Source organism: Hippocampus zosterae, chromosome 1, assembly GCF_025434085.1.
Source record: "Hippocampus zosterae strain Florida chromosome 1, ASM2543408v3, whole genome shotgun sequence".
Lineage (NCBI taxonomy): Eukaryota > Metazoa > Chordata > Actinopteri > Syngnathiformes > Syngnathidae > Hippocampus > Hippocampus zosterae.
In genome coordinates, this window is record NC_067451.1 from 26,319,176 (window position 1) to 26,331,603 (window position 12,428).

Consider the following 12,428-nt stretch of genomic DNA (forward strand, 5'->3'; position numbering starts at 1 on the left):
GCTGTTCGAAAGTGCTCTATAAATACTGTTGACTTGACTTAAAAGCGTCGCATCACGTCTCGTCCGGCTTGTCAGCTAAGAGCTCACTTTGTATGTGTCGTTTTAAGCGTCGGTCGCCATGGTGACCCAAAGAGCCATTGCAGAGTGGGAAGCAGCGTCCCGAGGAGCCCGATCCACATCGGAGTCATGGAATTACGTGGCAAAATTAACACGTCCGTGGCGTGTGGACAAATCTGACTTGATTATTGTGAAGTACAGTTAAGCTTTCGTGGGCTTACGCTCACCTTCCCGCAAGCGCCGTCGCCGATGACCACAATTTTAAGCTGTCGGTCCTGGCTGTCCTCCTCCGAGTCCGACATGACACCGCCGTGTGTTCAGCCAGTGTCTGGCAGAGAGATAGTGAGACCCCCCTCTTAGCAAAGAACTCCACGATTCGAGGATTTGAATCCGAAATCTAGGCAGCTAATACTCATTGACTGATTAGCACAGCGTCGAATGAGCAACCTTGCGCCATTTTGACTGTACCAACTTGGCCACCAACCTTGGCTGGGTCTATAGAAACACTTAAACTGATGAAAAGCAAACTATTTGGGTTAAAAATTGACACATTTCAAGCATTTAAACACACACAAGAGCCCCCAACTAGAGATTTGTGTCTGTGGTGATCGTCACAACGGCGTGGAAGCGCTTGAGAAGCGTAATAGCAGCCGCGAGCCTACAGAATGGTTGTGTCCAAAATGTGACGCGTTGCTGCGTTGCTATAGTAAGAAAGATGTTGCTATGGTAACATAGGCCGACCAGAAATGAGGGTGGGTGGCTGCAAAATTTCAATCCTTGTATTATGGGAGCTCTTTGCTTGCAAGAAAGTCAAAAAGTCAATATTTTCTGAAGTGCCCTGTGTTTTATGTGTTATCGTGAATGCCAAATAAATACTTTGGCATATCTGTGGACGTTTATGAGCATGTTGATTGTATTAGAAAGAGGTCCTGAACCCCCCTTTCTCGTGGTCGTACTTTCCAAACTCACCTGCAATAGATCACATTCCACAATATAGAGAGGCTTTAAAAAAAGCAGCATTTTTTTTAGCCCTCCCATATACGTTAACACGTTAAAATGTAATTAAAACACAGACTGATTCCATCCATCCATTTTCCACTCCGCTTATCCTAACAAGGGTCGCGGGAGTGCTGGAGGCTATCCTAGCTGGAGAAAACCCATGCAGGCACAGCGAGTGCATGCAAACTCCATTCAGGAAGGCCGGTCCCGGAATCGAACCCTGTTCCGCCGCACTGTGAAGATGATGCGCAAAGCAGTTTACCATCGGGCTGCCCGACAACAAATATATACATTAAACACACGCACACACACACACACACACACACACACACACACACACACACACACACACACACACACACACACACACACACACACACACACACACACACACACACACACACACACACACACACAGGCCTATTAGTCAGGTGAATTTGTTTGTTTTGGGCCACAGCATACAGTATCTCTGAATGACAGCTGTTATGCCCCGCGCTTCATATTTTTGTTTCCTCATTGGTTTAAATGGTCTGAATAGCATCAGTATGCTTGAATGGAAAATGCACCACCACTCGACATCCTGAATCTCTCATCTTCTATCCCCTCATAAGACTCATTCTGTTACCCGCGTGGTGTAGGTGCAGAGAATAACCCTCAACCTTGATCCTGATTGCAAGAGAACAGTGTTAAAGGGCTCTTTTGGTTTCACTCCTGTGTTGGACCTCATCCTGCACAAGTGAGTGCAATCATTAACAGTTAAATATTGCCATGCATTGTTGCCTTCACAGGAGGGCTGACCCATTTTGGAAAATAATCTAATTGCTATCTCCACCACATTTGGAAATCATCCACAATCTGATAAGAATTACGAATGGTTAAAATCATTTTGAAAAGTTAGTTTTTCAAATAATATTTCATTTATTGAACTTGTGAATTTTTGCGAATGTGAGACTTAAGGTACACCTATTACAATTTTTAGACACCTTACCCTCAGAGTCACCTGAGGCGGAACCAAGCCCGGCTGACTTTGGGCAAGAAGCTGCAAACACGTTGCCAGCCAATCACATGGTACTTCGAGACAAACAATCATTCACATTCGAATTTACACCTACGGACAATTTAGAACATTGTGTTCAACTAACCTAACAAACACATTTTTGAAATGTGAGCGAGAAACCAATGTAAACTCCACACAGGAAGGCCAGAGGCCAGATTCGAACTCTAAATCCCGGAACTGTGAGGCAGATGTGTTACACACTCACTTACCGTGCTGCCCTGTACATCATATGATATGATAAAATCTCACTTGAACCGGCCTTCCTGTTTGGAGCTTGCATGTTCTCCCTGCGCGTGCTGGGTTTTCTCCGTGTCTCCTCCCACATTCCAAAAACATCCATGACCGGCTGAATGACTCTAAATTGTCCCTGTGTGAATGTGAGCGCGGGTGGTTGTTGGCCCGTGTGTGCCCTGCGATTGGCTGGCAACCAGTTCAGGGTATCCCCCGCCTACTGCCCGAAGATGGCTGGGATAGGCTCCAGTATGCCCGCGACCGTCGTGAGGATCAGCGGTTTCAGATAATGGTGGATGGATATTTGTTGTCTTTTATTTGTTCTCTGACACCAGATGACATGTGCTTGATCGGAAGTTTCAGCAAGTTGACAAAATTAGAATCTTGTAAACTACAATCTGGAAGTGGGTGAAAATAGATCATTTACAGACCATGTTTGTTTGTAATGTAAGTGTCACTCATTCGAATGTTGAAAATGGAGGGCTATTTATTGATGCTGTGCTATTTGACGAATTAAAGCCTAAAATCCCACAACAAGCACCCGCATTATCCCTTCTGACTCACCCTTAAATCCTGCTGGTGTTTGTAAAATTTCAACTTTTTGAATAACAATGTGAATACCATGAAATCACATTGGTTGTTGCAGCATAAATGCTGTTAATAATTTTTGTCAGGAGGAAAAGAAGAAGAAATGAATAGTCATTTAGTTTCTGAAGTCCTGATTCCCGCCATTCAAATTGAAGATAATTCTTGTCAACAAAATTTGACCTTCATGTATTTACATTCTTTGCTACGTGAATGCAGAAGAACCACACCTGGTGGTGCGGGAATGAAAAAAGTTGATAACCAGGCTACAAACCGTCATTAATAGAGACCACATTGTCAAGACAATTTACCCTTTTAAGATTTGCATGTAATTGAGAAAACTGTAAACTTGGATGTTAGAGAAGCTATACATTACAAAGACGGTGTGCATTTGATTTTTTTTATTAGCAAGAATGTGGAATATCCCAATTCTCATTATAAGATAACACAACATGTAAATGGTGCAAGTAGCAACATGACCATTTTTTTCCAACTCAGTTTTAAATCAAATTGTGACATATGATCCTTGTGGTTATTTGATTCAGAATAAACACTGAATGGTAGAAATATAATTGGGTTGTGCATCCAAATCAAAACTCATTTCTCCTTAAATGTTGAACCCAATCTAAAAAAAATGGCAGCCAATGCCGAAAATGCCAAAAAACCTTTTTTGCTTGTTTTAATACTGTGCCAATCACTCTAGAAATTGAATCCTCAAATCAAAATGGGACCCACACCAAAGTAATTCCAGATATTTTTTTCTGTTCATTTCATCATTTTCATGGCAGATTTTTTTCTTACTTATTGCTTTTGTAATGCAATGCTTGTTTTGCTTTAACATTTTACTTCAGATTCTGTTTCAAAAGACACCAGAAAAGTCTCAAAACAAAATTGCGCCACATCATAGTGAACTGATATGTTTTAATATTTTTGTATCATCCAAAACACAAGCACACGTTACATTTTAAAGAGGCATTAGTTTTTGCTTATTTTTTCTCCCCTCCACAAAAATGCTTCCCAAAAAGTGCTGAAATATCTTACCTTTACAAAGACAGCGAGAAAATAAGACAGAAAGGGCAGTGGGGGAGTAAACGCAGCTTGCAACTTAATGAAAAGTAAAAAAACAACAACCGTCAATCACTGCAGAGGTAGGATGTAAATATATAAACGAACAAATGTCCAATTAGGTGCCATCATTGACTTCCACTTCGGTTTGAAAAAAAATGGGCTGTTAAAGTTCCTTATGTCAAAAAATAATAATAATGTCTGCAAATAAATAAAGTCCGCTCTGTTTTCACGGGTTCCCCGTACATGAGAGTGTCCATGCAGGGAGGCAGTACGCGTACGGGTAGTAGTAGGAGGGTTGCAGGGACAGCAGCGGAGGCCGCAGCACCTCCCCGGGACCGTACTGTCTCTGGTCGTCACGCACCAGCACCTTGACGGCCACCTTCTTGGCAGCCGGCGTGGATGCCATCAGGTCAGCGGCCATCTGGCGACGCTTAGTCTTGTAGCGCCGGTTCTGGAACCAGATCTTGACCTGAGTCTCTGTCAGCTTGAGGGAGGCGGCCAGGTCGGCGCGCTCGGGCCCGGAGAGATACCGCTGGTGGTTGAAGCGGCGCTCCAGCTCGAAGACCTGCGCGTGGGAGAAGGCCGCCCGGGAGCGCTTCTTCCTTGCCTTGGGCTGCTCGGCGCTCTTCTCATCAGCGGGGCAGCCACAGTCTACAATAGGTCATAAAGGCACTTTAGGACGCTTTGAGGTTGAACGATACATATGCAAAAGGTATTAGAGGTTTGTGCTCAAGGGATGGGCAACTTAAATGCTGCAGGTGGAGAGATCAGAGCTACTGGAGGGCCATATAGGGTCATGCACTTTTCTAAATATATGACCAAAAAAATGTAATTTAAAATATGGACAAAATACATGCATGTACGTACAAAGTACGTATTCTTAACTCATTCAGTGCCAGCCATTTTTCAGAGCCTTTTTTACCCTAACGTTTGAAAAAAAATATTTGAAAAAAAATGTACATATTTAAATAAATACTTGGGATTCAATGTGTGGAGTCGGAAGAGATATCATTTTTCATGTCAGTACATTTTTCAGTGGATGGATAAAGATCCCCTAACCCAACAGCAAAGGGTATGAAGCAAACAATAACCATACTGTGATTTTTTTTCCCCCCCAGGGCAAAGGGCCCTCTTGCATAAAATTACCATTCAAGCATGGCACTAAAGTGCTAAACAAGAAAATGTTAAGTGAAAGAACTCATTTTGTACATTAGTTCAGAGAAAAAAAGTGTTACGCATCTACTCACATTGGAGTATAAGGGAGTGGGAATCCAAATATATTTGGAAATGTATCTTCACCGCATTATAATTATATTCATGGTCAACAAATTTTTTACAATTTGTCTAATCAGAGGTGCAAGTAAACTTTTCTCAATTTTTGCAAGGCTGTCCTGTTTTGTTTTTTGTTTTTTTTACCTGAAGTGCATTAGTTTTTCATAATGATCACAATATAACAACCATAATATATTATGTAATACTGTACTGTACAGTATTATATGTCTTAACAATTATGAATTACGGGTTTAGGTCAGCAACAGGTGGAAATATTTTCTGAAACATCATAGCTATAAATTTGGTTGTGTGTAAGATTCTATAGTTCAAAGAAAAAATGTACATTTGCCAAAAAATTGATGTGCCAAGAAAAAAAAAATGTGTCAAAAATATGTTCCGGGACACGTAAAACCATCCCTGATCAAAATTTGCTGTTGACCAGTGTTACAGATTGCTGCAACAAATCGAAATTGAAATCAGATGTCATGGGATTGTGACAAATACAAAATACAATGGTGCTGTGAGATAAAAGCTCATTTAGTAACTCAAAAAAAAAATCTCCTCTTTTATCATCTTTCCTCATTGATTTGAATGAAAATGACAATCCATGCCAGCCCCTACAGACATTTTTTTTTGGGTGATTTGTTGTTTTTAACAAGGAAAAAAATATATACAGACGCAAACCATTTCTGCCACATTTTTTTGCCTCGACTCGATGGTCATTGTGCCGCTCCTTTTAGTGTGTGCGCCATAGCCACCTGGAGGCAGTATAATAGAGACATATTGTAGCGATGGAAAAGAAGATGGTCACTGCTGGAGGAATGGTATCTGCTCTTTGCAGAGGATGAAGAATATATGCCTCTGACTACTGTTCTATTATCTGTCTCCATGTTTTGCCCCATCATTTGTTTTTAAATATCAATTGCTTGGAGGCTCATAAAACTGCAACAAACCTGGCGATGGCAATTTGCATTCTTTGTTAGGACTGAGCAAGATGGATTTCACCAAGGCAAAGCTCTGTGGTTGTTTTAAATACACAACACTCATTTTTTATTCATGTTTTTTGTGACAGCAAACATCAATAAACAGTGTGAATTGTTCACTTTGCCAAACTGCTGAACTGAGTTCGCAGCCACGACAGCGCTTGTATGCACATTTTTGCTCATAAGTCAAAGCATAAAAAAAAGAAATTGACATAACAGCGGCTAGTTTCTTGAAGAATCCTTAAATCGGGTCACCATTATATTTAGGTTTAGGTTCATTTTGTCAGGGTTGGTTTTCACATCATTGTAAAACATTGCACCCGCTTTTTTATATATTCAAAATTTCACTTATAAATGAATCTGCCCCCTCATCAGCAATTCCATGAATGAAGTGCATGCCACTTTCGACTGTATGACCATGAAACTCTGCTAATTTATGCTTATTTTCATGTGTATAATTATTTTCAACCATTCAAGTGATTTATACTGGTTGAAGCGAGTGTTTTAATTTGGGAATCCCAGGGTTAAGGCCCCCAAGATTCAACATTCCATGTCTTTCAGGGTTTCCCAAATGTCTATTTATTTATTTGTTTGTTTTTTTGTTTATAAGCTCAATAATGACATTTGAACCAAAAATCTTATTGCTAGAATACGTATCCTAAACTGGTATGTTGGGAAAAGACCATGCAAAAGAAAATGAATCAGAAAGTCATTGCATCCGAAGACATTTAAATATATATGTACACTACTGTTCAGCGTCCTAATTATTATTATTTTTAATAAAACCATTTTTTTCCTTTGAAGACACCATTTTGAATCAGAAATAGGGTGAAGCATTGAGTGACATGACTATATCACTGTATTTCTGATGGGGACTCACACATTTTTAAAGTGCACAAGTACTTATCTATTCTAAAAAAAGAAATACATTATTTACATTGTATATGGCTGCAAGAATACTTATTTATCTCATAATTTGCTTCATACAAAAGAAACACCAATACTTTTTTTATTTACCACAAGTATATTTTCTATTATTATTAATATTTAGATTACTGGATGGGAGAAATAACTTAAGACCTCTATGTGAGGAATTGAATGTTGAATATGGTTCTTGTAAAGAGAACTATAATACCCATGAGACTATATGAGGAGGTTGTTTTTTTGTTGGGATTTATTATCATTTAAATTTTTTGCATATTGTATTCATTTCTTTGTATTTAAATCAGATTAATGTTTTTGTATAGTCTAAACATGGGATACACCACAAGCGTACTTTATTCCGGATTAGGACTTTATACTGTTGTTATTTTCTCCATTATGAATAAGACAATCGTTATCAAATTAGCTCTCGTCACAAAGAGTTGGTTGCATAAAAGTAAAACGCTAAAGTTTAGAGTCTAAACTTTATTGCCATTCTTGCATGCAGATTAAATTTTAGGATTGCACGGCAGGGGAACCAAATAATCATTAAAACTCGGTGCATGGGGGTTGAGGGGTAAATTATGATATGAATGTGAGTGACTTCACAGAAAAATGCATCTGGTTATTTTGGATGTAGTCCAGTTTCAGGCGACTCTGAACCTCTTAATGTAATACATTCATGCGTAAAATGTCAAGTTCAACATTATGGCCACATTATGTAATACTAATGAACACACGCGCGTGCACACACGCGCGTGCAATGAACACACGCGCGTGCACACACACACACACAATATATATATATATATATATATATATATATATATATATATATATATATATATATATGATGTAGGCAGGGGAATCTGAATTACTTTTTTTAAAAATTAGCATTTAGGACAGTTGTGAATATATGCAGCAAAGGGATCCCTGAATCCCTTAACTAATACTTGACATTGATGTGTAATATCTGCAGGAAAATTCAACATCACACTGTCACATAACTTTATTTTTAATCAAACACATTAAGTCATTGTAAATAACACTTTTTGGAGCGGGTCTGCCTGTGTACTGTTTACTCTGTAAAACTGCAACACTTTAATTTTGTATATGTATCGTAAAAATGGACAAGGTTTGTGAATGAACGCATAGAACGTCAGTCAGAACGTTATAAATTGCTCAAACTGAAGTGTGTCTGCAGGCCGCCCAAATATTCACGAAAATATTTATTTACAACAGTAAGTTCTTTGTTCATACATATATATACAGTATATATATACTGTATATAAACATCAACGGGGTAAATATCAGATAGGGGTTCAGCCAGGCGTAAAAGTGTAGTCTAATTACTGTTGTACGTAAATTAATCACCGCACGAACAGGTTAAGGTTTTTACTGAGCAAAAAACATTAACAAAAAAAAACAACAACATTCCAAGCAACACTCTTTATTTATTTTAGTTCATTATAGTGCGCCATATTTGCTGCTTTATTCTGCTCTGCTGTTTTTTTTTGGGGGGGGGAGTTGTTTTTTACCAGTGGTGATATTATAAAACTGTTATTTTAAAACCGGATACGTTTTATGAATTAATACACTTAAAATTATCAAGTTTGCTTAAATTTCAGCGGACATGGCGTATTCTCACTCTTACCTGCGGCGTTCTTGAGCTCACTGTCACTCTTAGTGTTCTCGACAGTGGCGGATTCGTGGTCCGTCTCCTCCTGCGGGCTCTCCTCCGGCACGTCCGAAGCGGTACCGGCGCCCTTCTCCGGTTGCAGGCCCTGCGCGACCCCCGGTGGCTTGGCGTCGTTGTCATCGCTCAGCCCCGAGTCCGAGTCATAGCTCTTCTCGGGCGGTTCCCCCGAGGCGGAGTGCACGTCCCCGAATATTTTCCAGCACGTCGTCTTGGAGAAGCACACGTCCAAATCGGGCAAGTGTCTGCCGTCGTCCTTCTTGTTTAGAATGGCCTGGATGGAAAAGGGCATAAGCGAGTTGCCACGGACGGCCATATTCAGATTGCAAAAGTTTCAAAAAAGTGGCACGATAAGGCTGGTCGGGTGGGAAAGATGGGGGTCAGGTCATCCGTGGATGAATTTTGAGCTCCGCTTGAGTGCCACGTTCTGGCTCGCATCCCCGCGGGAACAAGTCGCTGGAAAATCCGCGGGCGAGATGCTGTCCCTCCGCATAGCTGTGCCATCAGCGCGGTCTCTCTCCGAGCTCCGGCCCTTTTCAGACAACTTTTTTTCCTTTTTTTTTTTTGCCCTGCCTTACCTGTGACTGACAGCCTCCCAGCGCCGCCTCCCATTGGTTGAGAGTCGAGGGCAAACCACTTTCGGATTGGTGACTGTCACGACGTCACGCTGCAGGACAGCCGGAGCGATTAAGACAATCTAAAAACTGAGAATTGTATTCTGACTTGTTCAATAAAGATTTAAAAAAAGACACTCTAAAAATGAATAAATAAATAAAGACCGTCTCCTCAGCAACCCACCAATTTTACGTAAATCTTTTAGAATTATTGCCTTCTTGATTTTTATGTTAATTTTGTATTTCACACAATCACGCTTCTTTAGAGATGTATTTAATCAACCACGTTATATATAAATTCTGCCACTTTTTGTCATGTATTTGAATTTTACACCGTTTAAAATTAATCTAATCTACTCTATTTCATCGGTTTTCATTTTAATTAACTTTACAAAACATTTTTCTGCATTAGCTGTTTTAGTAAAAGAGATACATTTATCAAGCGTTTCTGTGTTTAATACAATTCCCCACACCCCATCTCGTACCTGAAACGCAACATCAACCGACTCTTTCCAAACATCTTTTCATTACCATTAGCAACTGAAAGACCATACATGTTCCTTCAGGGTACGAAACAAATGATACTTTTTGTGTTTGTTATACATGCGCGCGCACACGCACACGCGGCCACACATACTCACACACGTGCACACAAACCAGAACGAATTATTACAGATATATTTGAAGGATTGAACGAATTGTTTCAGAAAAAAAGCAAAATGAATATAGAAGGCCTCTGGTGTGTGCGTGTTAAAGTTTCTACTTGTGTTTTTATAGACCACATATGCCAAACTACCATATTGCGTGATTTAAAAACATTTTCAGTTTTTAAAAAATAAATGCACGAGGGGGGAAAAACAACTCGATGAGCAATTCCAAGTCTTGTTATTTTTAAAATAACTAAATGAATTGTGTGTATGCTATTTTTATTTGACTATTTGCTACACAAAGACAGAGCTTGAAAATGTTTTAAACTTAAAAAAACTGTGTTCTGAACCGATCTGAAAGATACCCATAAATATGCGCTGAAGTTCACATGCCGTTTATTACGTCATTTAAAATCCATGAAAGAAAGAAGTTAGGATTCAAAAAAGACATTTGAAACGAGGCGATATTCATTGGAAACGTGATAAAATGTCATGTGAGTGCATAATGAACAATTTGACAACTTTGCCGATTTAATTGTCGTTTTGAAGTAAAATAAATGAACTAGGAACATAAATAAAAACGAATGGATAAAAGAAAAACTGACATCTTATTTCGATTTGTCATATTTGCTCATTTGCTCGTGTCGTACACTCTGAATTAGCTTGGAGAAAATTATTTTAAATTCCGGATTTTATGCCATAGTTGCGTAGTTTTTCAAATTAACGACTGCGTTTAAGAAATAATATTGTTACGATTCTCATCCGTCAAACCGATTACACTAACTTCTTTTGCATGAACGCGTTATAGTGGTCGCTGGACTTTCTCAGGTTGTCTGACAAGACAACAATGTCATATTACCATATAATGAGTTTTTTTAATATATCAAATTCAGATCTTAAATTTCCTACGCTGCAGGAGTTTCGTCTGGACGCAATCATGTGACCTTCGTGGCTCATATATATATATATATATATAGCCGCAGCCCACCTTGCTATTGTACTGTATATATATATATATATATATATATATATATATATATATATATATATATATATATATATATATATATATATATATATCTTTTCAACCTGCCTCGTCTTGTTAGCTCAATCTTTTGTTATATATATATATATATATATACAGTACAATAGCAAGGTGGGCTGCTGCAAGAAAAATATACCAGATGTTGCCATTACCAACTCATTTGTTTAAAAAAAAATATATATATATATATTTTTTTTTTTTTTAAATATATTTTTTTAAACAGATGAGTTGGTAATGGCAACATCTGGTATATTTTCTTGCACTAGCCCACCTTGCTATTGTACTGTATACCCTACTACTTGTATTTGCCGTTTCTGCCCAGTTTGCATGCATGTCACATTTTCTTTTGTCTTTGGACACAATGGAATTTATGAGAAGCAAAGGGGACATTACGAAATTACTGTATCAGTAATGTGTCATACGCTGCAGTGTAGAGAGAGAGAGAGAGAGAGAGAGAGAGAGAGAGAGAGAGAGAGAGAGCGCGACTCATTTAGGGTGAATTTTGGTGAGTGTACACAATGGTGAATATCGCGCAGTAAAAAAACAACACTGCCTACTAAACAACACGTGCTGAAATGAAACGTACTGAAACATGAGTTGTAAAGCCGAAAACCGAACCAAGAAAACGAGCCACTGAAAACAATCACGACGAGACGGACCTAAAAATAATTTACCTTCATATTCAATTTTTTTAAAACAATAATCATTAGATTGTATTGATTCAATGCAAAGTGAATTATTTCATGCAGATACTTAGATCAAGCGTCTCGCCTTAAAATGTTTTACATGGCTGTAACGTGTCGAAATAAAGAATGCAGATATTTGAACTTGCTTTTAACGTTTCAAAATTGATTTGTTACAGATAAAATTATTTATGCAGGTAAGGTGGGTTATTTTTGTGAAATAGGGTCATTGAAAAAAGAAAAATCATATCTTGAGCCCAAATTGCCGACAACTGTACAAGCTGCTTGTTTTATACACCATGAAGCAGTATTTTATTGAAAACAAAACATTAATCACATTTATTTTGACATACATTATTCGTCTATTTTTATTAGATTTACCAATTTAGAGGATGAACTGCAGTTTACAAGTACTTCAATTGATTTTTGGATGTATTTTTCAATTCTAAAACAATGTAAGATTAACGCAAAACAATTTAAGATGGAAAGACTTTGAAAAATAGCTATTGGCATTTCTGGAAACAATAAAGCAACAAACTCTTTGGGGGGATTTCTTAAAAGTGTTGTTCC

The 12,428-nt window shown here is 38.5% G+C and overlaps 3 protein-coding genes across 7 annotated transcripts in view; 1 reads left to right on the top strand and 2 right to left on the bottom strand.

The window, feature by feature from the left end:
- LOC127606639 (ras-related protein Rab-28) overlaps positions 1-722 on the bottom strand; it is a 294,192-nt gene extending 293,470 nt beyond the window's left edge. Inside the window, exon 1 of one of the 4 annotated variants that reach the window (XM_052074940.1) lies at positions 285-642. In XM_052074940.1, the coding sequence (XP_051930900.1) occupies positions 285-359 (75 nt within the window). In that variant the 5' untranslated portion in view covers positions 360-642. Of the gene's footprint in view, positions 1-284 lie in introns of all 4 variants that reach the window. The other 3 variants (XM_052074941.1, XM_052074942.1, XM_052074943.1) reach the window with 3 other exon arrangements.
- The window catches only part of LOC127607550 (uncharacterized), a 229,996-nt gene that overhangs the window by 17,244 nt on the left and 200,324 nt on the right, over positions 1-12,428 (top strand). The window lies entirely within an intron of this gene.
- nkx3-2 (NK3 homeobox 2) lies at positions 3,831-9,431 on the bottom strand. 2 transcript variants are annotated; one of them, XM_052076239.1, is made up of 2 exons: positions 8,849-9,431; positions 3,831-4,648 (listed from the first exon to the last, which is right to left on the bottom strand). In XM_052076239.1, the coding sequence occupies exons 1-2, from the start codon at positions 9,183-9,185 to the stop codon at positions 4,224-4,226; spliced, it is 762 nt and encodes a 253-aa protein (XP_051932199.1). In that variant the 5' UTR covers positions 9,186-9,431; the 3' UTR covers positions 3,831-4,223. The 2 variants fall into 2 exon arrangements, with proteins under 2 accessions (XP_051932199.1, XP_051932191.1); XM_052076231.1 differs by having other exon boundaries at positions 8,828-9,431.